This window comes from Epinephelus fuscoguttatus, linkage group LG12, assembly GCF_011397635.1.
Source record: "Epinephelus fuscoguttatus linkage group LG12, E.fuscoguttatus.final_Chr_v1".
NCBI lineage: Eukaryota > Metazoa > Chordata > Actinopteri > Perciformes > Serranidae > Epinephelus > Epinephelus fuscoguttatus.
In genome coordinates this window covers 22,783,153-22,807,683 of record NC_064763.1, presented here as the reverse complement: position 1 = coordinate 22,807,683, position 24,531 = coordinate 22,783,153, and the positions used below count along the sequence as shown (strand labels likewise).

General features: G+C 40.2%; 1 protein-coding gene across 1 annotated transcript; it reads right to left on the bottom strand.

Annotated features, from left to right (window-relative positions):
- Positions 1-17: 17 nt before the first annotated feature.
- Positions 18-23,291, bottom strand: LOC125898182 (unconventional myosin-XIX). Its single transcript, XM_049591897.1, has 24 exons — positions 23,064-23,291; positions 20,112-20,259; positions 18,439-18,587; positions 18,191-18,304; positions 16,815-16,947; positions 16,657-16,726; positions 16,477-16,579; positions 16,299-16,395; positions 15,614-15,690; positions 15,413-15,503; positions 13,313-13,478; positions 12,986-13,059; positions 8,824-8,945; positions 8,595-8,708; positions 8,271-8,447; positions 7,901-8,038; positions 7,697-7,804; positions 7,535-7,605; positions 6,268-6,347; positions 4,861-5,024; positions 4,618-4,747; positions 4,274-4,359; positions 2,796-3,119; positions 18-2,709 (listed from the first exon to the last, which is right to left on the bottom strand). Exons 1-24 carry the CDS (start codon positions 23,109-23,111, stop codon positions 2,596-2,598), a joined length of 2,898 nt encoding a protein of 965 aa, XP_049447854.1. The 5' UTR covers positions 23,112-23,291; the 3' UTR covers positions 18-2,595.
- Between the last annotated feature and the right edge of the window lie 1,240 nt (positions 23,292-24,531).

Sequence of the window (24,531 nt, the reverse complement as noted above, 5' to 3'; positions counted from 1 at the left end):
TTTAGTTGAAAGGAAAATGTTGTAACACTGACATTTATTTCAACAAAACATTTAAATAACATGTTTCAAGTTGTACATCGATCCCGTAGTACCACTGACAGAACAGTATACAGATTTCAAATCAGTCATAATGACTCAATGACACATTTCAGTCAGTCTAAAGCTGGCAAATGTTAAATATTTAGCGAGCAAATGAAGATATGCAACAAATCAACAGAGCTGTCCCTGTGGGTAATGTGTTGGATCCAAAGCTAAAACAATAAACATCAGTGTTGAGTTACATTAATACATTTTTATGACATCACTTATTACAAAGATAATAAAATCCGATGGCTATAGTGTTTGTTCTCCCACAGAAAACACTAGTGTCAAAATACTTTGGTATGTTTTACAGTACTCGCTTAATGCTTTGGACTGCAGCAGATTAAATCCACACATGAAGTGGTTTATTATAACGACCCTTTATCAAAACAAAAAGCAGCAATTTAAATAAACCTGGCTTCATCATTTCCCTGTTTCACATGAGTGTGTCTTCATGTGTGTCTGGTGTGAGCAGGTGTGTGGTTTTAATGTGCAATATGTGCTTTACGTGTGCAATACTTGCTTAATTTCTTTTTTCCCTCCAGCATAAATCACACTCAAAATTATGGGAGCCAGTTTTTGCAAATGTGTTGAAAAAAATCTTGTGAGTCATGATGAGAAACTTAGAATAATTATGATGTAGTAACTGAAAATAAGCAACTCTTTCATACAGCGTACCAGAAGAAAATGTTGTCATTGTACATTTGTGGCATCGTATTATCCTCCAAACATGGGTTTTGTTGTTAGGGACTGTTACTGTATTTCCAGCTGCTTTTTCAGCCCCCAAATGCGGATGTTTTTTAGTGACCCATAGCTGGTTTTCTAGCGGCGTTGCAGCCCCTAAGCGTGAGAGTATTTTAAGGACCCATGGCTGTTTCTCCAGCGAAATTTTAGCCCCCAAATGTGGGTGTATTGTGAGCCGCCCCTTGCTGTTTTTTTCAGATGCTTTTCAGTCCTCAAATACAGATATTTTTTGGTGACCCATAACTGGTTTTCTAGCAGTGTTTTGGCCCCCAAATGTGGGGGTAGTTAAGGGACCCATGGCAGTTTTTCCAGCGGCTTTTCAGCACCCAGCTGTGGGTGTTTTTTGAGCCCCCCCCCCGTCGCTGTTTTTCCAGCCGCTTTTCAGCCTTTAAATGCGCGTGTTTTTCAGTGAACCGAGGCTGGCTTTCCAGTGGTTTTTAGCCCCCAAACATGGGGGTATCCTAGGGACCCCTAGCTGTTTTCCCAGCGGCTTTTTAACCCCTAAACGTGGGTGTTTTTTGAGCCCCCATTGCTGTTTTTTCAGCTGCTTTTCTGCCCCCAAATACAGATATTTTTTTGGTGACCCATAGCTAATTTTTTAGCAGTATTTTGCCCGCCAAACGTGGGGATAGTTTAGGGACCTGTGGCTGTTTTTCCAGCAGCTTTTCAGCGCCCAACTGTGGGAATTGTGAACAAACTGGCTGTTTTTTGAGCGACATTTTACCTACCATCAGGCCTAAATCAAAATATTGAGAAAGTTTCTCATTATTTTACAAGACTAAGTCGAATTTTGAGATACTTTTTTTTCCATCACATTGGCAGAAATGGGCTTCCATACTAAATAAATGCTGGATGTTGTTATAACATCTGCAATCGTATCTGCATCTGGCCCACTTGTTTTTACACCCGAAATAAGTCTATAAAATCACACATAAATAATCACCCTTAAATAAATACATATACTAACAGCCCATTTGTGATTTGAGTGTAGATTCAGAGAAAGGCACTCGTAGTTTGATCAACAGTCAGACATTCGAAAGAGGCAACAATAAAACAAAAACCTGCAGTCCTCTGTTTATGAAGGTGCTGAGGCTGTGCAGTGTCATTTCAGCTCTCCAGACAACACTAATTTTAAATTTTTTTCCGTCTCGTTCTTGTCCTACAGTGACATCATTGTTTTCTACATGTCTATTCTCAGATGTGGCAGTTTAGTGGTCAGTGTTTCTGGACAGTCTACTGACTGAGATTTTAGATTAGAGATGTTTTTTTTTTTTTTAGTTCATGGAACCTGAACACCACTAGAGATGATTTATGATGAGAAGGTCAGGTTCACATTGTAGTGCATTATTACAGAACTCCTCAAGGATCATGGTGAGATTTTTTTTTTCCGTTCCCTCACATTACGTCTTGCATTCCCTTGCAACAGTTTATACGGTGAAAACAGTGGCAGTTGGCAGCAAGCGGAAAGAAAAGGGAATGCAAAGAAATAATCTCACCATGACACTTGTATATCATGTTACCTGGCCTCCTCATAGGTTTAAATATTTTGCCAGGGTGCAGGTCTTTGTACCCTTGTATAACAGAGCGAGATTAACTTTGGCATTCTAAGTCGGACCTGAAAATAATCACTTCAAACACAAAATGGCAGCATAAAACACCAGGTTTGTTCCCTCTGCGTCAGATTATGGAAGAGCAGCTGCTTCACTGCAACACCTCGGTGCCAGATCAGTCTGTGTCCGTGAAATCAGCATTTAGTGTTCTGCATAACTCTTACAAAGTCTTTTCTAGCAGGATGGCGTTGAACCCAGTCACGTCGCTCTTAATGCCTGGTTGCCTGTCAGCGTAGAGGAGTGGAGATCGCTGACAGTGCAGCTTTACAGATCCCTGAGTGGAAGAGAACACCTCAAATGACCAATCAAAAAAATCATCCACATGATTAAAAACCTGATGGTAGATTTAACAGCCCTCACCTTGGGTTGAGCCCGTATGGAGGCGAGCTCCTCCGAGTACTGGTTGGTCTTCACCTTGTACTCCCCTCTCCTGGAGGGCAGGTTGAGGGAGGCCATCACAGACACCATCTTCTGGAAGCCTGTGGCCGTCAGAGACATGGTGATGGACGGGGCTGAGGCCAGAGCCAGGCCCATGGGCCACCCTCGCACTGGAATGGGCTCTGGCATGGAAGAGAGCTGCACGGAGCCCCGCTCCCTGACGACGGGGTTCAATGGCGGAACTTCTTCCTCCACTAGGTCCTTTGCATCATCCAGTTCTGCGTCAGCCACGGACTTCAACAGAGTCTGACAAGAAAACAGAACAGACTTTAAAATCCTTCTCCTAACTTGCAAAGCTCTAAATGATCTTGTTCCATCATACCTTACAGAGCTCACGGTGCCCTATTATCCCACTAGAACACTGCGCTCTGAGAATGCAAGGTTACTCGTGGTTCCTAAAGTCTCCAAAAACAAGAACAGGAGCCACAGCCTTCAGCTATCAGGCCAGGAACCATCTTCCTGTTTCAGTCCAGGAGACAGGTATTTATGGTGTATATGGAGGAAAGCAGCTCTCTCGGGGTGTCACGGTGAAGACAGCAGGTAGCCAAGAGTGATGACAGCAGTGGAATTAAGTGTCAAGATGAGCTCAGAGCTACTGTTCAGAGTGCTAAACCAGAAGTAGCCAGCTCAGCCAGCGATAGTCTCTAGTGCACTTGATCTATGGGCTCAATGATGGAAGCAGTGCCAATCATCTAGGTAATTTCATACCACGGAAATAGAGCTTCATATGCCACCGAGCAACTTTGATAGGAACAGGCCTTCAACTGTATCCAAGTCTCTTTATGCATCCACATCTGAACCTCCCCGGCCAACTTTAGCTTATCAACTGTACTGTTGTGTGTACGTCTTTAATCCTGTTACCTTCTTGAGAGCAGGTGGCCTGTTACTGTGGAGAACCAACGAATTACAAGAAAAAGAAAGAGCTAGACAGAGTCACGACAGAAGATCATAGACTGTACTTGGTTTTTGGAGCCAGAAGTGACCATATTTGGGTGAGAGGGTGGAGCTACGGAGGAGCGAGGAACGGATCTGACTGAAGCTGAGGACATTATCATCAGACAGCCTGTCACTGAAAGCAGCCTGCACTTAATTATGCGTAAGCCTCAAATGTAAACAGGTTTATCAGTTTATCAGTTCTGAGTCGCATGTCTTTAATTGGTTTATTCTTAATCTTCAATATTATTTCATGAGGTTTTGTTCTTAGTTTTAATGGATTTGAGTCACTTTTATGGTCGGTTGCTGGCTTTGTTTTGTGCCTGTAACTTCTACCTCGCACTGAAATGTGCTGCATAAATAAAGTTTTGCACTGGAAGGCACTCGTGCATTGGCTCTGGAGGCTGCATCCACCTCTTTTATACAGTCTTTGGCAAAAAAAAACATGTATTCTTTCCAAATCTCACCTTCCACTTCCTCCAGGTGTTCTGGATGGTTGAAGCTGCTGTGTTCCATCTGTGCACCTGCCTCCTGACCCGCCAGGACCGCACCGCTGCAGGAGGCATAAAAACACATTCAAGATTTGATCAAGCCATTCATCCTGCAAGTTTAATCTGTGTGTATGGTGGATAGGAAGTGTTTACGTAGTCCCATTCAGAACAACAGTTAATCAGGTCTGTGCTCAGCAGAGATCAACAGTGTCAGTCTACAAACATCGTGTACAGACTCCACCAGCTGGTTCCTGTTGGCCAGACACTTAGGTTAAAGCCACGGAGCTCAGCAGTACCTTTCCAGGGCATTAAGAGTTTACCTGCTTGGATCAGGGTGGCAGACTGCTGGCGGGCGCGGCATCTGCGGCGCTGGTGCCTCCGCCAGCAGCACTGGATGGAGAAGGCACACTGAGACAGGATCTTCTTCCTCTGATCCTCCAGTAAATCTAGCTGTGAGACAACAGACAGGAAGGTCAGCACCCCTGAGAAGACCAGGTTTGCTTCACAGGCCTGAGAAGTAACTGAAACATGTGTGAGGATGCCTGTGTGCATAAATGACTGACCATCGATTGGGTGAGAAAAACTTTGGTCCTCCCACAGTGCACCCATGAATTGCGTTTGTCACTGTCGAGGTTGTGCAAGGTGTCAAACGCCTTCTGCTGCAACACGACGCTGAGGAGCTTCTCCACCTCTTGCCGAAGAACATCGTTGCTGTCAGACTCCACAGCTACAACAGAGAGGAGTTATAGTGAGGCACTTGAGAGACAATTCAAGTTAGGGCAGAACCGCAGAGATTTACTTTACTCATTTTTTGGCAGTCAGTGAGGTGAAAATTGTTCAGTGGGTGAAACGTGAGAGCACAGAGAAATCCATCAGAATCAACAGCACAGTTTGCACAGACACTGATGATATTCAGCAGCAGGTTCCTCAAACATTTATACAACAAGAGACATGCTAGTGGCTTTATGAGGCTAAATGCTAACAACAACGTTAACATGCTTATATTTAGCAGGTGTAATGTTTACCATGTTCACCATATTAAACTAAGCACAAAAAGTAAGGAAATTTGTGTTTGGTAGATTATTTCTTTGTTGTAACAATGCTTCTTGGCAATGAATCTTATACTGCTGAAAGCCAGTTTATTTCCCTTTTAATGGTGCCACATTTTTAAGGAACATGCGTTTGTGGGATGAGCAGCAGAGCTGAGTATGTGGGTTGTGTCCATGAAAAATTTGCCAAATCTTCTCTGCCAATGCCAAACAGCTTTTTTTGCTGTTGACTCTTGTTTGGTGGCCAAGAAGCATTGTTACAACAAAGAAATAATCTACCAAACACAAATTTCCTTACTTTTTGTGCTTAGTTTATATAGCTGTTTGGGGCTCAGGTGTGTTACAAAGTAAGCACAGTGTCAAGTGTGAAGTCATTTGTATGAGCAGTTCTGTAGAAAGCTGCAATCAGCGATACCACAGGCCAAACAATCTGCACTAGTTTCATCAAAACCCTCGAATGTCTGCCTCATGGTGGTGCTACACGACAAGTCAGGTGATCACTACAGTCATTAAGTTACATCCAGTAGTTGTTGACACATTCAAGTCTGGAACGAAGAGGCAGACAGACTGACAGAGCAACATTGCATGTTTAGCTGAACTTTAGTTGAAGCATGCACTGATCAGGAATGAGTAATGAAACATGCAACGACATGCAAGGCAAGCTCTGAAAGTCAGAGGTGCATGCATTTACCTGGAAAGTTCATAAGAAGTTGCAAATTTTGTTAGAAAGTCTTGTTTTATACACCAAATGGAAAAGTTCCCAGGACAGCAGAGAGCTGAGGATCACAGTTACTAAGAGGGCTAACGAAGGAAAAGGTGAATAAACCAGCAGACCTGAAGAGAGGAAATAAAATCACTCTTTGTCCACAGGAAACATGCCAAAATTGACCATAAATTGATCCCGCAAGAAACTGTACTTACCAACATGATGACTTCCTGACTTGAAATTTGAATGTTTTAGAATCAGACCGTAACGCTGCATGAAGCCTTGGAAAGGAATTCTGTACAACAGAAATTAAAAGTCAATCGAAATCAAAGAGAAAGAACAAAACATTAAAGAATAACTTTGATATTTTCCAGCCTGGACCCTATTTTCCCATTTTTTCTGTCCAAGTGACGAATGAGAACAACAATTTTTTGAAACTGGTCCAGTATTGAGTGAGAACTCTGCAGCCGGCAGCTGCAAAACAGGCTGCAATGTAATCACTCGGGGCATGTTCATGCTGCTACTACCAAACACACCAGACTCTATTTAAATAAATTGTAATTTTAGCGTGTATAGTGTCAGCATATTATCATATGAAACTGAGTGAGTTAAGTGTTTATTTCAACCAAACCAGAGCTGGTGATTGTTGGGACAGTGAAAAGATGAACCAGGACAGTTTTTGTGGGTTTTATTTTGTGTCTTTTGACTTTGATCAACTGGAGTCTGGTGGGTTTGGCAACAGGGATTTCAGGGCTGTTTCTGATTAAATAAAAAGGATCTTACTCTCTAACAAAAAGGTCTATCACCAGACTCCATTTAAATAGACAATAATTTATGACAATAATTAAATAAACAATAATTCTATCATCGTAAAACACTCTTTATTTGTCACTGACAGGATCAGATTTTTTTTATTCAAGTGTCTGACAACATTTATGGAAAGGATCCCTACAGAGATAGACCTTTTTGTTTATGAGTAAAATCTTTTTAGTGTAACCAGTGACATCTCCAAAATTGCCATTGCCAAAGTCACTAGACTCCATTTAAGTAAATTAAATGGTTCTAACTTAAGTAAACTCACAAATCTAATGTGCACTTTACAAAGATTCTTTTCTCACAAACTTCTAACTTCTAATGATAATCATTTTAGCATGTATAGTCTGGTGGGTTTGGTGATAGCAATTTTGGGGCTTATTCTTGTTAAACAAAAAGGATCTTATTCTCTAACAAAAAGGTCTGTCTCTGTAGGGATCCTTCCCATAATGTTGTCAGACAATTAAGATAACAATATGAGCCTGTCAATAACAAAAGCAAGAACTTAGTGAATGTACACTGATGAACAAGAACATGTCTTGGGTGGTGACACTGCAGCATGTATTGCAGTTGTTCCCACTTAGACACAAAACAGGAAAGAAGGGTCCAGGTTGTAAAACACTTAAGTTACCCTTTAAGATTAGGAGTTAACAAAGGAAAATGTTTTACCTTATTGGGAAGCCAGCAGCACTGATATGAATCGTCTCCACGATCCCACAGGCCTCCAGCTGCATGATGACCTGACAGCAGACAGGAAATATCCATTAAAGCATTTTGTAAAAATAGAAAGCACTGCCTCTCGTTGTCAGTGCTGTTAAAGAGAACACCCACCTCCTCCTTTTTGAAGGTCAGCGGTTTGCACTCTGGGTTGGGTTTGATGCAGCGGGTGTAGTGAGGAGTGGTGGTGTGCAAGATCTTCATCAGGCTCTCCAGAGAGTTCTACAATCAGACATTAACATCATCAGTGCTGTGATGCTACGGTCCCCAACAAGCTACTATAACCGTGTGGACAGAGGCTTCAGTTGGCTCTCGCACCTTGAACTTGGAGACCACAGTGACTTTACTGAGCCCCTTGGACGTTGGGTTCTCGGTTTCCTTGTCGGTGAAGATCTGTTGAAGCAGCGGGTCATCAGACTTCTGGAGCAGGTCGATTAGCTCTGGTGGCACTGGGTCCTAAAACACAGAGTCAAGAACGAGATGAGTGGGTGGACCTGTGGTCAACTTTCTAAAGTTTGTCTTAGGCTACATCCACACTGATATGTTTTCTTTTAAAACACATAACGTTTGCTACGTTTCACCTTGCCCCCACACTGCTCCGCTGTTTTGGAACCCCTAAAACTGAGACATTCACTTTGAGACAGTTTTAAATTAAAAAAGATATTAGTGTGATGGTAGTCTTCCACACCTTGTTTTTCTCCACCATCCCCTGGATCTGGTAGTTGACTTTGCCGGCGTAATGCGCCACAGTGAAGTGAGGCTCCTTGCTGAACTTGTCCCAGCTGATGTTGGCGTTATCACAGAGCTCCTTCTCCAAACGAACCCTGAACGTCTTCGCGTCGGAGACTCGATTCAGACGACTCTCCTTTAGGACAGGTGCGGAAAAAGTTGTCATCATCCAGATACTACAGATACATGTACTTAATGATAAATCAATGATTAAGCAAGAGAACGATCACATGGAAACAAAGGCTTAAAAGGAGTGGAGGACAATTAACAACAAGTAAATTACCTCATTAAGAAGAGAGAACACACTGACGGGGCTTCCCTCTATAAGATCCAGACAGCTCTGATTGTCTTGGTATTTGACGAAGGACCACGCCAACCCCTCAGCCACGTATTCCTCCTGGGAAAACAAACATGAATATTATGATCTGCAGGGGTTTCACGAAGCCTCCTGGATGTCTGAGGCCAGCAGAGAAACAGCGTCTCTCCTGAGATCTCTGCATGGAAACTGATACCTGCTGAGCTCTGAGGTAATGAGCCACAAAGTGCTGCTGCAGCTTCTCGTTGGCGTAGTTGATGCACAGCTGCTCCAGGTTATTGATCTGGAAACACTCGAAGCCGTACACATCCAGAACTCCTGCAGATCACAGAGAGGAGAGGACGTTAACATGAGTCTCTGTGAGTTACATTAACAGTGATACAGTCTATGAAAGATGGAAAATTACTCAGAGAGGAAAAGCATTTTAATTAAAGGTACTGATTGGCAGTAGGCAGGACGAGTAACATATGAATTTTGTTTGACCAATAAGAGTAAAGCCGCACACAGCTAAATCACACACAGGGCTCTAGTTTCCCGGCGCAGCGCAGGGAGGCCAATGCAATAAATACCCCCCAAAAAACACTATTCAATACAACTATCTGCAATCAGCACATAAATGTATCTCTATATCGACTGTCCCCTCACATCTGATGTCAGATCAAAGGGGATTGGCACCGTTTGGCACGTTTGGCATGCGTAATGGAAACCCAACCTGATTTGATAAACACAGCTGCAAACTATTGAGTTCACATCCCTCTCAGCCAACCACAAACAGCCACAGCATCAGATAGGGAGTGTATATTCAGCATCTATCATCTTAGAAAAGCCAAAAGAAAAGAAACAGAGTGAGACTGCGAGAGAGAAAGAGAGAGCGCACGCAAGAGAGAAACGCAACATTGATTTACAATTGTGGTGACCTCCTCCCAGGCTACCTTTGCATCATCAGCCCGTGGAGGTCTGCTCGCAGTTCCATATATTCGGACACTGCGAGCAGCCCTCCCGGACCAAAACATCAGTTTCCTCCTGGAAGAAGTTTGACCGTCTGATGCTGCTGCTCTCTTCCGCCATGGCGAATTGAGTAAACTCTCATTACGCCTCAGCAGGCGCATTTAAGGGCGAGGAGAGGGGCTCATTTGATTGGTGTGATGTGTGTAAAACCCACTCCACGCATTCTCTCCTCCCTCTTTCCGACTTGCGCAGGTAGGAGGGACGGAGGTGGGAAAGACGAGTAGCTGCGCCAGCGCACACGGTGTGCCAAACTTGCAAAATCCGCCTGGCCACACCCAGTTGGCGAAGCGCAGGTGCGCTGCGCCCCGCCTCGCCTGTCTGCGAAACTAGAGCCCACAATATTTAATAAGCAACAAATCGAAATTACTCCAAATTCTTAGATACTGAAAACAAAAGTAATTTTAACTGATGAACAAGCATTTAACATTGTATTAGGGCTGGCACGATATCAGGTTTTCACTACATCAATGTCATGGTCAAAAGAATTCACAATAATGATATTATCATGATATTCATATAAAAAATTGAAAATGATAATAATTATTGTGGGGTTTTTTTTTCTCTCTTACAAATTACACTCAAAATTCAAGTGCAGGTAGGTGAAGAGGGAGGCAAAGTGAGAGCGGAAAGAAACTGAAATGGTTTAAGAGATGCTGGATTATTTACTCAGTATCATTATCATGATATCAATATTTCATTTTCAAAATATCACAGTTAACATCAAACAAATTATTATGTGTGAAAAATGTCATACATTTTAAATATGATAAATATCATTATGAATTCATTATAAAGTTATTGATTATATGTTATCTTTCACATACATCAGTGACAAAAAAAAAAGTTGACCCCAGTCTCTCTGGATTTTTATGTGAATTTAAAAAATAAATCAAGACTCTTAAATTTATTATTGTTAAAAACAGTAATGAAACTGTGAAAGAAAAAAGAAAGAAGAAAAATAATGTTCATCATTATCTTTTTTTTTTCATTTTTATATATAATTTTCTTGTTTTTTAGGGCAGCAAATTTACTTAAAATTATTAAAAACAAATTTGGCTTTATAAATATAGTTATTATTACTAGAATTTTATATTATTGAAGTTGTTTTAAATCCGTTTTTTAAAAAAAATTATTTATATACAGTGGTGGAAAAAAGTTTTCGGACACCCTTAAAATTTTACACAATCTCAAATATTATCATGAAATATTTGTAGAAAAATCTTTTTTGTGTTTCAAAAGGTGTGGCTGCATTAGACAGATACTAACAAATACAAATTATATTTTTTTGTTCATTGTTTACAAGAAAAACTAACAAAACTAAATTCTTGACAGTTTCAATATGTGAGTTCTCAACATTGTCGGTATCAAAGTCAACAAATAACACAGAATGTGTTCAAAACTGAACAAAAAATAAATAAACCATCACATCATCAAATTAATATTTAGTAGTCCTGCCATTGGCACGTAGTAGAGCTCTAATCCTGGCTGGCATGTTCCCCACGAGCCTTTCACACTGTTGAGGGGTAATCTTGTCCCATTCTTCTTGAATTACTGCTTTCTTTTTCTTCTAAATTCTTTGGTTTATGCTTTGAAACAGACCTTTTGATAATCCACCACAGATTTTCAATGGGGCTCATGTCCGGGGATTGAGCTGGCCACTCTAAGACCTGGATACTGTGCTCCTGCAGCCAAGTTCTACTGGCCTTGGATGTGTGGCAAGGGGCATTATCTTGTTGAAACATCCAGTTTTTACCTCGACGGAACAGTGCACGTGCAGAAGGGAGCATGTGGGTTTGGAGAATGGTACAATACTTGGTAGAGTTCAATATGCCATCACAGACAGTGAGATGACCAACACCAGCAGCACTCATGCATCCCCAAACCATGATACTGCCTCCACCATGCTTGACAGTAGGTACTGTACATGCTGGAGATAATGTCGCCTGGCCTTCTCGTGCACCCTCACATTAGTAGGAGGAAGATAAAGCTGGAAACTGGACTCATCTGACCACAAAATCTTCTTCCAATTCCTGGTTGTCCAGTTCTTGTGTGCCTGGGCCCACCGACGCCGGGCTAACCTCTGTCTCTCATTGATCAGAGGCTTCTTGATAGCCTTGTAGGACCTTAAGCCATGATCTTTAAGTCGGCCACGTACAGTGCGGGTGGAACACTGGACACCAGTTTGGTTTGACCACTGCTGCTGAAGCTCCTGTGATGTCATTTGGTGGTTTTGCCTGCACATGCGGATCAGGATGCGGTCATTTCTTGCTGAAGAAACCCTTGGACGCCCAGATTTTGGTTTGTCTTCCAAGCTGTTGGTTCGTCTGTATTTCTGCAGAGTGTATCCAACTGCTGAAGGACTGCATCTGCACTTCCTGGCTATCTGGCGGCAGCTGTACCCTTCCTGGCTGAGAATCTTTATCTTCAGGCGTGTTTCCTGTGTTAGGTTCCTTGTTTTAGCCATTTTTGTGTCTGAAGAACTTTCAAATGTGCTGGCTTTATTTGGACACGAAGCTTGGCAACAAAAATTGTGTCTTTTAATAAAAAGAACGACCTTCATCACTGGTACCAAAATGACCCAATACTCAAAATTTCTTATGTATTTTTATGGAACCAATCAATTTTAAGTTTTTAATGGCTTTTTTAGGATTTATTTAGTATTTTGGCTGTGACTGTACTAAAAGAAATTGCACTTGAAGACCTAAGAGTGATTCTTAATGCAATATTTCACAAATGCATGGGGTGTCCGAAAACTTTTTTCCACCACTGTATTTGTTTATTTAAATTCCTATTCTTCTTTCTCTGTGCCATAATGTTGAGAAGAGTTACATAAATCTTTTAGACTGTTATCTCTGTACATTGCACATATTCTAATTATACTTCACACTGTGATTTTTGACATTTCTGAACAAACTACTTGTTCTAAAGTACTTTTGTCATATTTGTATTGTAGTTTTTTCTATTCTATGTTAATGTTAATTTAATGGACTTTTATCATTATACACCAAATTTAATGGTGACACACATTGAGACTGATGATGGTTTTATACCATTTATAATTATGATTTTTGTTTAGTTGTTTCATGAGCTTTTATTGCATATTACGGAATTGTTGTTTGATTTTATGATCTATGGATACACTGCTTGTTGTTTTGTTACACTGTGTCTCATAAGGTGCCCTTGAGTGCTTTGAAAGGTGCCTAAAAATAAAATGTGTTATTATTATTGTTATCAAAACACCAAAGCAAATTCCTTGAATGTTAAATTCTACTTAGCAGTAAACCCTTCTGATGAAAAGAAACTGGGGAAAATATTACTAATATATTTATATTCAATGACAGTTTTTTTACCTATGAAGTTGCACCACATGGATTTGTCTGCACATATGCTGTTGTTGATGAACGTCACCAGCCATTCAAATAATCTGTTGGGAAAAAGACACAAACTCTTAATCCTCCTCTAAGAGAGAGCCTATAAGAACTGTAAATATAAAGAGTGATTAACAGACACTGTTTATTGTAAACAGACGAACGTGATGGTTTCACATTTGAGTGTTTATGTGGAGTGTTTGACGACAACAGAGACAAAAACAAGTTCCTGCACGGCCGGTCTCCTTCCTCCTTTCCGCAAAATATTATCACACTGCTGTTATCTGACGATCAAATCCTGGTTCTTACTGGGCGTAGATGACCTTGGCGAGGCAGTCTCTCCTCATGCTGCACTCTGCCTGGGAACAGGGCTTCAGCACACTCTGCTTCCCCGCCTTCAACGTCCTCACTCTTAGACAGGCCTGAAGCTCCTCAGCTGGGACACACAGCAGCTCAGCAGCCCTCTGCAAGAAGTCTGAGACACAGGCAGGAAAGGAAGGCTGTTAACTACGTTGTTCATGTTTGAAAAAACATAAAAATAAAAAAACTTTATTTTTTGTTTAAACTACATTTTAGTTTCCTCTTTTTCATTAACAACAACCTGCCATCTCCAAAGAACCTCAGCCAGTGGCCCTACATGTCCCCTCTGCACGTCTCCAGCAAACCTAAAACACATTCTTGTTGGCTGCGAGACAAGCCTGACACAAAGTCGTCACACCTAGCAGCACACAGCACAGTCAGGTGTTGAAGTGTGTCAATGCCCTCCTGCATCATCCCATCCCGCATTTACAAGAAAGTTTGTCTGTGAACGTGTGACTCAATCCATGGCCTGTCCAGTAAAATCAGGCACCAGCCAGCTAGGAGAGGCACGTGACCAGAGGTTATTGGCAGATCTGAATCAGCGGCTAAGCTTCCTATCTGAGATTGCCTCTTATAACTTCAGACCAGAACTCGTGCTTTGGTCCTACTCACTGCGCCTTGTCTACAAAATAGAGCTCTCTATGCCCAGGGAGGATGCTGTGGAGGAGGCCTACAAATGCAAGAGCCCTAAGTGCGCAGACGCTTAGCAATGTGCCTGGAAAGAAAAGGTCTTCCCAGTTGAAATTGGCTGCAGAGGCTTCATGGGCAAGTCAACTACCAGGCTGCTTAAGGGAATGGGAATTCGAGGGCAAGCCCAATGTCAGGCCATTAAAGCCCTCTGTAGCGCAGGATTAAGAGACACCACTTGGGCCCTGAAATAACGTCAGCATCAACATCTAAAGGGAGTAAAAGCAGTGGGGAATGCAGAGTGTACAGCCCGGTCCAGTGGAGGAGAGCTCAGTCTGGACAGACGTCTCTGCTTGGCTCTACCTTCCCCGTGCTCCTTCTTACTTTTCTATCTATCTAATCTTAATTCGACAGCTCGACAGATGGAGAACCGTCCTATTGACAGTATTCCAGCTGTTATTTGGGGTTAGTGACATGGGGAAGATTGGGATTGGATTTCTTGCTTTGTTCCTTGTCATTTACATCGATCAGCCAAAACATTAAAACCACTGACAGGTGAAGTGAACAACACTGATCATCTTGTTGCAATGTGATGTACTGTTGGGAAACCTTTGGCTCTGAGATTCACGTGGATGCCACCTGACATGCTCCACCCACCAGTGCAGACCATGTACTCCCCCCTTATGGCAACGGCACTCCTCAGAAGAAGTGGCCCCCCCAGCAGGACAATACACCACGCTCCGCCACAAAAACTGCTTAGGAATGACCCATGGAAGGTGACAAAGTGCTAAAAGCGTCAATCTGTTCTTCAAATTCCCTGGATCCCCATCTGATCAAACATCTGTGGGACATGCTGGTACCCCACCTCACAACGCACAGGACTCAAAAGATCTGAAGCTAACGCTCTGGTGCCAGACACCAAGGGACACCCTCCAGAGGTCCTGTGTCCATTCCTTGACAGGTCAGAGTCAAGTCCGGACCAAGGAGCATATACCATGGATCAGGGGTACCTCTGAGGTACCAGCACGTTCCTCAAATGTTCAATCAGGTTGGGATCTGGGGTATTTGGAGGTAAGGTCAACGCCTTGAGCTCTTTGTCCTGTTCCTCAGGTCATTCCTGAGCAGTTTTTATGATGTGGCATGGTGCACTGTCTTGCTGGGGGGCATTGCCATTGACAAGTGCCGTTGCCATGAGTTTATTTTGTCTGCAACAGAGTTTTGGTGGGTGGAGCACATCAAGTAGCATCCACATGAATGCCAGGAGGTTTAGCAGCAGAACATTTTACTGTAACAAGATGATCAATGTTATTCACTTCACCCACCACTGGTTTTAATGTTTGATACCTGTTGTGAATATGCATTACGTAAACCTGTTACAATTGAATAAAAATATTCTTGATAAATAATAATAATATCCAATACCTTTGGACTGTTCGTCGAGGTCACAAGGTTGGGATTCACTCGTTGAAGAGGAGAAATTGAAGTTGCCCAGCTGCAGAATCCCTGCTAATATCTGTAAGGCATCACAACAGGCAGAGAAATTAATTAAAGATAATAAAAGAAATGTTCATGGGGTTTAGAAATGCTAAATACAGCGGGTTAAATTTATGACGAGTACCTTACCCTGAATATTTGTTTCTGCCTTTCTTCATTAATGCCCAGATGAACCATCGCCTCGATGGTCTCGTGAAAACAGTCCTCTGTAAAACATAAAATGAAGAGTAGTTATAGGTGACGATCACAAAAATCCATCCATCCATCCATTTTCAGCCGTTTATCCCAAGCCAGGTCATGGGGGCAGCAGGCTGAGCAAAGCACCCCAAATGTCCCTCTCCACAGCAACGCTTTCCAGCTCCTCCTGGGGGACCCCAAGGCTCTACCAGGCCAGATGATATATGTCATCCCTCTGGTGGGTTCTGGGTCTGCCCCAGGGCCTCCTACCAGTGGGACATGCCAGGAACACCTCCAACAGGAGGTGCCCAGGAGGCATTCTGTTCAGAAGCCCGAACCACCTCAATTGACCCCTTTTGACACGAAGGAGCAGCAGCTCTATGCCGAGCTCCCTGTGGATGTCTGAGCTCTGTACCCTATCTGTAAGGCTGAGCTCAGACACCCCACGGAGGAAACTTGTTTTGGCTGCTTGTATCTGCAACCTCATTCTTTCAGTCACTACCCAGAGCTCATAACCATAGGTGTCGATGGACCAGTAAATCGAAAGCTTTGCCTTCTGGCACAGCGCCTCCATCACTGCAGACGGCACGCCAAACCGCCCATCACAATATCACACAAGTCACACAGAGGTACAAACCTTCAACAGTTTTTTCAGAGTTCGGCAGCCACGCAAAACTTTGGTCACCTGGCATCTTCCACTCCTTCCTCTGCTCATCCGTGGCTCCTTTCATCATCTGAAAAACAAACATCAGCATTTACACCTGCTGTACGTATCATTGTGTTAATATTAAAATGAGGTTTTGTGCAGCTCTCACCTGGTAAAAGATGTGGAAGTTCCTCTCGTTATCTGGCTGACAGGCCACCCTGGTCTTCTCCAGCAAGTACGTCTGCACAGACGCCCCCACCAGCAGCTGATTCCTTCATGTGAAAGTAACACGTTAAACAAACTGACCATCAGCAAGCTCACATGATGAAGAAGAATCAGCTGTAAGTACCTGTCTAGCTGGAGCTGGATGTACTTTCCAAAGCGACTGCTGTTGTTGTTCCGTAGCGTACAGGCGTTGCCTACACGGAGGACAAAGTGTTGACTGAGTGACTGTCCACAGTAGTTATTATCACATTATCCAGACACCAGCGATCAGTTATCAGTTACCAAAAGCCTCCATGATGGGGTTGGAGTCCAGCACCCTCCTCTCGATCCTCTCCACTGTGTCCTGACTCTTCACCACAGAGGAGGAGGCCGCCACAGTCGCGTAGTATTTCATCAAGCAACGAGATGTCCATGTCTGTAAAGAAACAAATCACAGGTGAAGGTCAGCAGGTTTGTTTCTGCTCATACTATGACACAATTTACAGCCATCACCGTGTTTACTGCTGCAACTAACAAGTATTCTCCTTATCAATGAATCACTTGAGAATTTAAATGATTAATATTTTAACCGAAAAATGTCAGAAAAAACAAAAAATGCTCAGCAAAAGTTCCCACAGGCTAAAGTGACATAACCATATCTTAAATCTCAAAGACTTAAGATTCTTGAAAGCAGCCAGCTTATAAACACATAATCAGCTTTTCCTACATACTGAAAATTAGCCAATACTCCAATCTATGGCACTGTATGTTAAAAAGCAACTGATAGTTTGAACCCTGGACTGATGTTGTACATTACGTTAATTATTAACACACTATGTCATCAAGTACATTTTATTTATATAATCTACTATTTATCACTAATTTGCCTCGAAGGGTTTACAATCTATACACCATACGACACCCTCTGTCCTTTTTAACCCTCAATTCAGATAAGGAAAAACTCTCAGAAATATGGAGGATGGAAGATGTCAAAATAAAAATTAACTGAATAAATGTCGCAGTAATAATTTAAATACCTAGAAATATATGAAGTAGGCTTTAATTAATTGATAAAATGGTACATGAACTGATGTTTTAATTAATTTTTTTAACCTTTATATTAATTGATCATTTATTTTCCTATTTAATTTGCCAGAAATTACATTTTACATGTATGTATTTATTTTTGCATGTACTTTCCATTTATTTTAAATTTATTTATTCATTTTAAAAATCTATTTATTCATGTATTTAACCTTTTTTTTTTTCTCTTTGCATTTTCCCCCTATTTATTTTAGTATTATTTTCTTTATACATTTCTTCATGCATTTCCTTCCCATTGTGCAAATATGGATTCTGTCATTCAAGGTGTGTCAAGAGATCAACTTTACACCAACTGGGTGATCGACATTAGAGTGCATAGATTGACTATCATACATATAAATATATAATACAAAGGTAAATAAATATACAAGTGAATTAAAACATAAATATCAATTCATGTCACACTATAAATTAGTTACAACATTTATTTTTTTTATGTTATTTCTGGTACATTTGATGGCATCAGGCACGCTCCAACAGGGAAAACAATGGAAGTAACTTCAGGATGAGCAACTGAGGAGAGATCACCGTCGTTAAATGTGCAACAGACGAAGAAGATGAAGATGATGGTTTACCTTTCCTGCTCCGCTCTCACCGCTGACCACCAAGGATTGGTTCACCGGCTCCAGCTGGCCCTTAACATTCCTGTAGGCTTCTTCTGCCACTATAAAGATGTGTGGTTTGAACTCCTGTTGACAGTAGAAAATACAGATTTGTTAAGATGCTGGCGGGGAGAGACGTCAGTGCCTTCAGGAGGTTCCAGAGTTTAATGATGTTTGACTAAAGCTGACAAAAGGAGGATTTACGTTTGACCACAAAATACCTGCGGCTGAGGAGCACAGTGATACTCCTTCATCACATCCAGAGAGTAGAGGCCTGGGATTGACTGGAAGGGGTTGAGAGCCACCAAGGTGCAGCCAGCATGGGTGTAAAACACCTTCACACTGTACCTGGCCTGCAGGCATTTCAGCACTACCGGAGGAAAATATTAGATATTATAATTAGGCATAGACGGTATTTCACACATGATAACTACCAGAGACACAGCAGCAAAGATATGTTTGCCTATAATAAGATTATGTGACTACATAAAACAACACGAGTCATTTACCAGTAGAGCTTACAAAGAAAATATGCCACATTAATTTCATGCTGTTACCCTGCCTTCTACTGTTATGGAATGCCATTTAAGTCAATATTTAATAAAATAAAAATCTATTTATTTATTCATTGGCCTGTACAATAAGTTACATGTTTATGTTTACATTTAACTGTGTATTTATTGCCTTATTTATTTTTTCAGGACTTACTTCATAACCATTTTATTTATTTCAGAGGCATATTCATTTATTTATTTATTTATTTATTTAATACTGACACTGCCTTGCTAAGCTAAAATCTTCACAGATTATTACAAACACTGATCTTTTCTCACATAATGCTGGTGACATTTCATTTTTATGTCAAGAAAAACATAGGGGAATAAAAATGACTGATGATTAAAATAAAAAAGTCCATAAGAAACTTTAATATATTGAGCTTCATATTAACATGCAGCCCTGACGTATTATAAATGTATAAGGAATACAAGAATTATTTTTTTTATGTTGGAGGTTTCTGTCTGCCAGCTAAGTAATTCATGCTCTCAGTTCAGTCACTTGAGTGAAACTTGTTCTGTCTCGTGCAGCATGTTGGTAGCAGAGCGGTCATTCATGCATTAATAGATGTTTTTTTATCATCCCTGCAGATTTTATCTTTAAGTGGTTAAACAGAACACAGCAAATACTGCAAACCAAGGTGACATAAGCTGGAAAACACTGTGCCACACTGGCTGTGAAGCTGAAACAGCAAGCACTAAAAGCATGGAGGATGGAAGCTGCAAAAATGCCTAAATAAGTGACTTAATAAATAAATTGATATTACTTTAAAGGTACAAAATAAATAAATATATGATATATAAAATAATATCCGTATATGTATAGTCAATCTATGCGCTCTGATGTTGATCAACCCATAAGTTAAAAGTTGCCCCTATATTTTTTTTTAAATTACAGCCCCCTCATTTGCATTATGAAGAAGAAATGCATAAAGAAATGTATAAAAAAGTAATACACAAATAAATCAGTTTGGGGGAAATAAATACTTTTTTTTTTTTAAAATGCAAAAAATACATTTAAAAATAATTTTAAAAAATATATTTTGAAGAAAAAATTGAATAGACAAGTAAATAAATAAGGGAAATAATAAAAATGTAAATAAATTAAAAAGCACATTTAAATAGAAATATCAATTCCTGTCACATGAATGCCTACATTTCTTATTTAAATTTTTACACATGTAGTGGCATATTTATTTATCTATCGAGTCATTTATTTAATTCTGAGTCTGGCAGGTTTTGACCTCCATACAGAAGCAGCGAGCGAAGTGATAAATAATCTTTATCAAGTGATTCAGAGACTCCATGGGCCCCAGTGACATTCAAGCCCCATTTGTCACCTGTTGATGGTGTCACTGGGTTGACTTTGGTGAGGTCGTCACAGGTGTGGAGTTGGTCTTCATCGATGAGGAAGACCTGAATTTCTCCCTCCAGTGAATCATTCAGGGACGGGTGAGGAGTGTGGACTTTCTGGACAAATCCTTTCACCTGTGTGAACAAGATAAAACATGATCATGTGTTTAAAATATGAACTGAGACCATTTAAATTATGGCAGAAACCCCACCTTGCTGACTATGGAGGATGAAACTGCCAAATTAAAAAATAAATATACAGGTAAATGATTCAATGAATGAATTAATAGACTGTTACATATTCCGAAAATATTAAAAAATATATGTTGGCAATAATTAATTTATAAAATATGACATAAATGGATATTTGTTTTAATCAGCTTCTTTATTTATTAAACCTTTTTGTTAATTCCCTTTTGTTAAATCTTTATTTAGTTATAATTTATTTTTGCATTTAGTATTTATTTATTTTGAATTTTATTTATTCATTGTTTTAATGTATTTATTTATATAGTATGTGCTCTTTGCATTTTTCTCCTATATTTCCCCCCAAACCTTGATATTTCAGTATTTTTTTAAAATTTATTTCTTAATGTATTTCTTCTTCCTCTTGCAAATTAGGGGTGTATGTCATGGGATCAACACCTCCATGCACTGATTAACTATATGTACATATAGTTAATGCAAAGGTAATTTTAAAAAAAAGTAAGTAAAACAGAAATATCAATTTATGTTGCATTTGATCAATTAAGTAATGCCTACATTTATTTTTACTATAATTTTTTATACATTTATTGGCATATTAATTTATTCATATAGTCATTTATTTTTGATTTAGGCAGCTTCCATCCTCTATAACTATCTTTATTTTCAACTTTAGATCCTACCTAGACCCAGTAAAATACTGCACAAAATCAAAAGCTAGAAACTAGAGGTTTATGTAATTAATTTTATTTTTAATTTACTGAATTTAGGTTATTTGCTTTTAATTTCTTCTTCTTCTTCTTCTTCTTATTATTATTATTATTATTGATGTTATTATTATCATTATTATTATTATTATTATTATTAATGTATAATGTTCTGTGCACTACTTTAAGCTTACACTGCCTTGTTGCTGTTGTTGGTAAATCTGTTGTAAGTTCTGTCGTGCAAATAAAGCTTGGAGGAAAAAAACTAAAAGATCACATGGCCTGCCGCCTGCCTGACAACTGTCACCGGTCTGAGCTACTAAATTTGCGCAGACACATTTAATCCAATAGCAGGTAGCCTACATCCTATCATTCTGTAGGGTCACGTTGATCCACGTAAACAGTCTTAATGTCATTAATGCTACACGAATAAACATCCGAGGACACAATGACATATCAAACACATGCAGCACATTAAACACCAGTCATGTGTTATAGCAGTATGTTATACTACTAAACAGTACATAAATACTGCATGTACCGTACATGAGTAGATGATGAGTAACATATTGACAAAGTGATTTCGGTAATTCTGTGACACCTGTTTGAGTGACCCTCATCCTGTCTTGCTGTCCTCACACCAAACTCAAGTCCAAAATCTGTCAAATTGGCTCCAATATAAAGCATCATCTAAATATTTTAAGGCTACTGATGTACACAAAATGTCACAGCAGCTACTGTAAGGCACGCATATGCTGCAATTTATTGTCTGCTTATTATATTCTGCTTCCTTTTGACGCTTCCTTATTATACTGCTCTTTGTTTTTGAACAGTTTATTTACTGTACATACTTAAATATATTGTTGAGAACTTTATTTTTTTCTACTGATGCTTCCTGTTTGCACTATCTATCCCTTTGCTGCTGTAATGCAGCATTTTTTCTGCAGGAACATTAAAGGACGATCTTATCTAATCTTATGATTTTTTTTTTTTGCTTAGAGCACATTTAAAAGTGTCACACAACAACTGTACATCAGTCATGTTCCTCATCGTGTATGTGTGTATATGTAACTGTTACCTGGAGCTGCAACAATAAGTCAATAAATTCATTATTTGATTAACAGAAAATAAATCAGCAACTGTTTAAATCATTTTTTTTTTAAAGCAAAAATACCCAAAATATTATATTTTTAGGTTCTTAATTGTGAAAATTCTCTTCTTACATTATAATAAATTTAATATTTTGGTGTTTGGAAATGTTGTGTGGACAAAACAAGACATTGATGAAGTCACTGTTGGGTTTAGCTGCCTTTTCTCACTGTTTTCGAACATTTTGTAGACCAAATAATTAACTGAATCAAAAAATCAGTAACGAATAATCATTAACTGCAACTTTTCTCAAGGACAGTAGAAATATATTACCATATTTATTATTCATTCAATGTTCAATTTCATTTAAATGTTAAACTAAAACAAATAAGCCACTAAATTTGGCCTCATTTCCTTCATTCAGTCAAGGAAAATGTAAAATATTTTTTTCTTGCATGCATTGTAGAGACTATTAAAGGTTAGACTAAGGTTTTGTTATTGGGTTGAACATTTATAAAACATTTATATTTTACATTTAAATGCAAACCCTCTGATTATGAACCAACCACTGAAGACAGAGTTACACATTGACAAAGGTGCTCCAGGGCAAGTTAAACTTCATTTACATTTTGTAAAATAAAGAAAGGAAAACCTACAAAGCCTGTACATGTGATATTTTTTTGTTTTTTTTTATCTATTATCTCAAGTTGTTATCCTGTGCGCGTGAGATGAGTGACTTATAGTAATCAGTTTATTATCCTGTGCGTACACGTTATGATCTAATTATCTCATTATCTAATACATTGTGGGAACATGATGATAATAACTCACATACACAAAACAAACAACACAAATAACATGTCGCCTCTGGGCATCTCAAGGACTCCATAGAACCTGTTAACGGCAGTAGAGACCCTGTGGCCGGGTGTCCTGACTTACCGTCCTCCCTCCGTGTCTGTGTCCTGCTCGGCTGTCCGCAGAAGTCATTGATTTCACCGTTACCTCCGTGTTAAAGTCAGAATAGAAACACCGCCTGAGTTTTAACTGAGAACAGTCGTGGTTATTCTTCACCGCAGACTTGAAGCTGAGTATTTTCCATTACTGTCAGAAATTCCTTCAGGACGACTTCCCCCCTCCTCCGCCTGCTGTCCCAGCTCCTAAACCACACTCTTGTTCCCGCCCTCTTCCTGCGCTTCTTCTCTGGGTATTAACGGCAGCTTGTACACGTAATGTCGCGCTACTGCCACCTGCTGGAGGTAGTGAACCCCTACAGTCATTACCCAGAAAGTCTGTATGAGGAGCAAACTTTAGAGCCTATTATCTTTAGGACACGCTTTTTTAATGACACAATTATTTTATATTTTTACACACACACACACACACACACACACACACACACACACACACACACACACACACACATATGTATATAGATGGCCCCAAAGGATGAGCTGCCAAGAAACCCGAGGGCAGAGAGGTGGAAGAGCAAACAACACGGTGGTACAAGCCCCTACATGGTACATACCACCGTCAGATAGAGGAAGTGGCTGGTATCAAGAAACCTACTGGTGGCTGGAGAATGCTGGACTGACAGACAGCACAGAGGCAAGACCAGGCCCTAAGCACAAGGGCCATTACATACATAGAGGCCACGGTCTACCACAGCAGATCAGACCCGAGACAGTCCAGCACATAGTGGCAGGGTGTAGGATGCAGGCAGGATCAGTGTACGTGGGGAAGCACAACCGAGTGGCTGCGATAGTGTATAAGAACATCTGTACCCAGTATGGACACCAAGTACCCAAATCCTGATGGGACACACCAGCAAAGGTGGTTGGGAGCAACAGGGCTAAAATTCTGTGGGACTTCAGCTTCCAGACAAACGGCTGCTGGCTAACCAACTAGACATAGTGGTGGTTGACAAACACCAGAAGAAGGCAGTGGTGGTAGATGTGGCCATACCAGCCGGCAGCAACATAAGAAAGAAGGAACTCGAAAAGGTGGAGAAGTATCAAGTAGGGATGCACCGAAATGAAAATTTGTGGCCGAAGCCGAAGCCAAATAAAATTAAACGCTTGGCTGAATACCGAGTACCGAATACCCAATATCATTGTTTAGTTTTTCATTAGTTTTTGCAGATGAACCCCCTCCAGATTAGTGTTGTCACGGTACCAAAATTGGGACCCACAGTATGATACCAGTGAAAGTATCATGGTTCTGAGTAGCATCACGATACCACAGCGAAAATGAGGCAGATGTGCCTTTTGTCATTTATAAAAAGATAAATCACTTTTCTATAATACATCAATGATATTTCAATGGAATAAATTACTTAGTGACTTATTCATACTTCAAAAACAGCATCAATGAGTGATGAACATAGGGGGTATCAAAATAAAATAAATAA

Excerpts from the sequence above, each read along its gene's own strand:
- LOC125898182 (XM_049591897.1), bottom strand. The coding sequence starts at position 23,111 with ATGACTTCTGCGGACAGCCGAGCAGGACACAGACACGGAGGGAGGACG. Across the intron at positions 20,260-23,063 it reads ACAGACACGGAGGGAGGACG|GTGAAAGGATTTGTCCAGAA; the intron begins GTAAGTCAGGAC and ends TTGTTCACACAG. Across the intron at positions 5,025-6,267 it reads GTCAGGAAGTCATCATGTTG|CTGTGGAGTCTGACAGCAAC; the intron begins GTAAGTACAGTT and ends TCTCTGTTGTAG.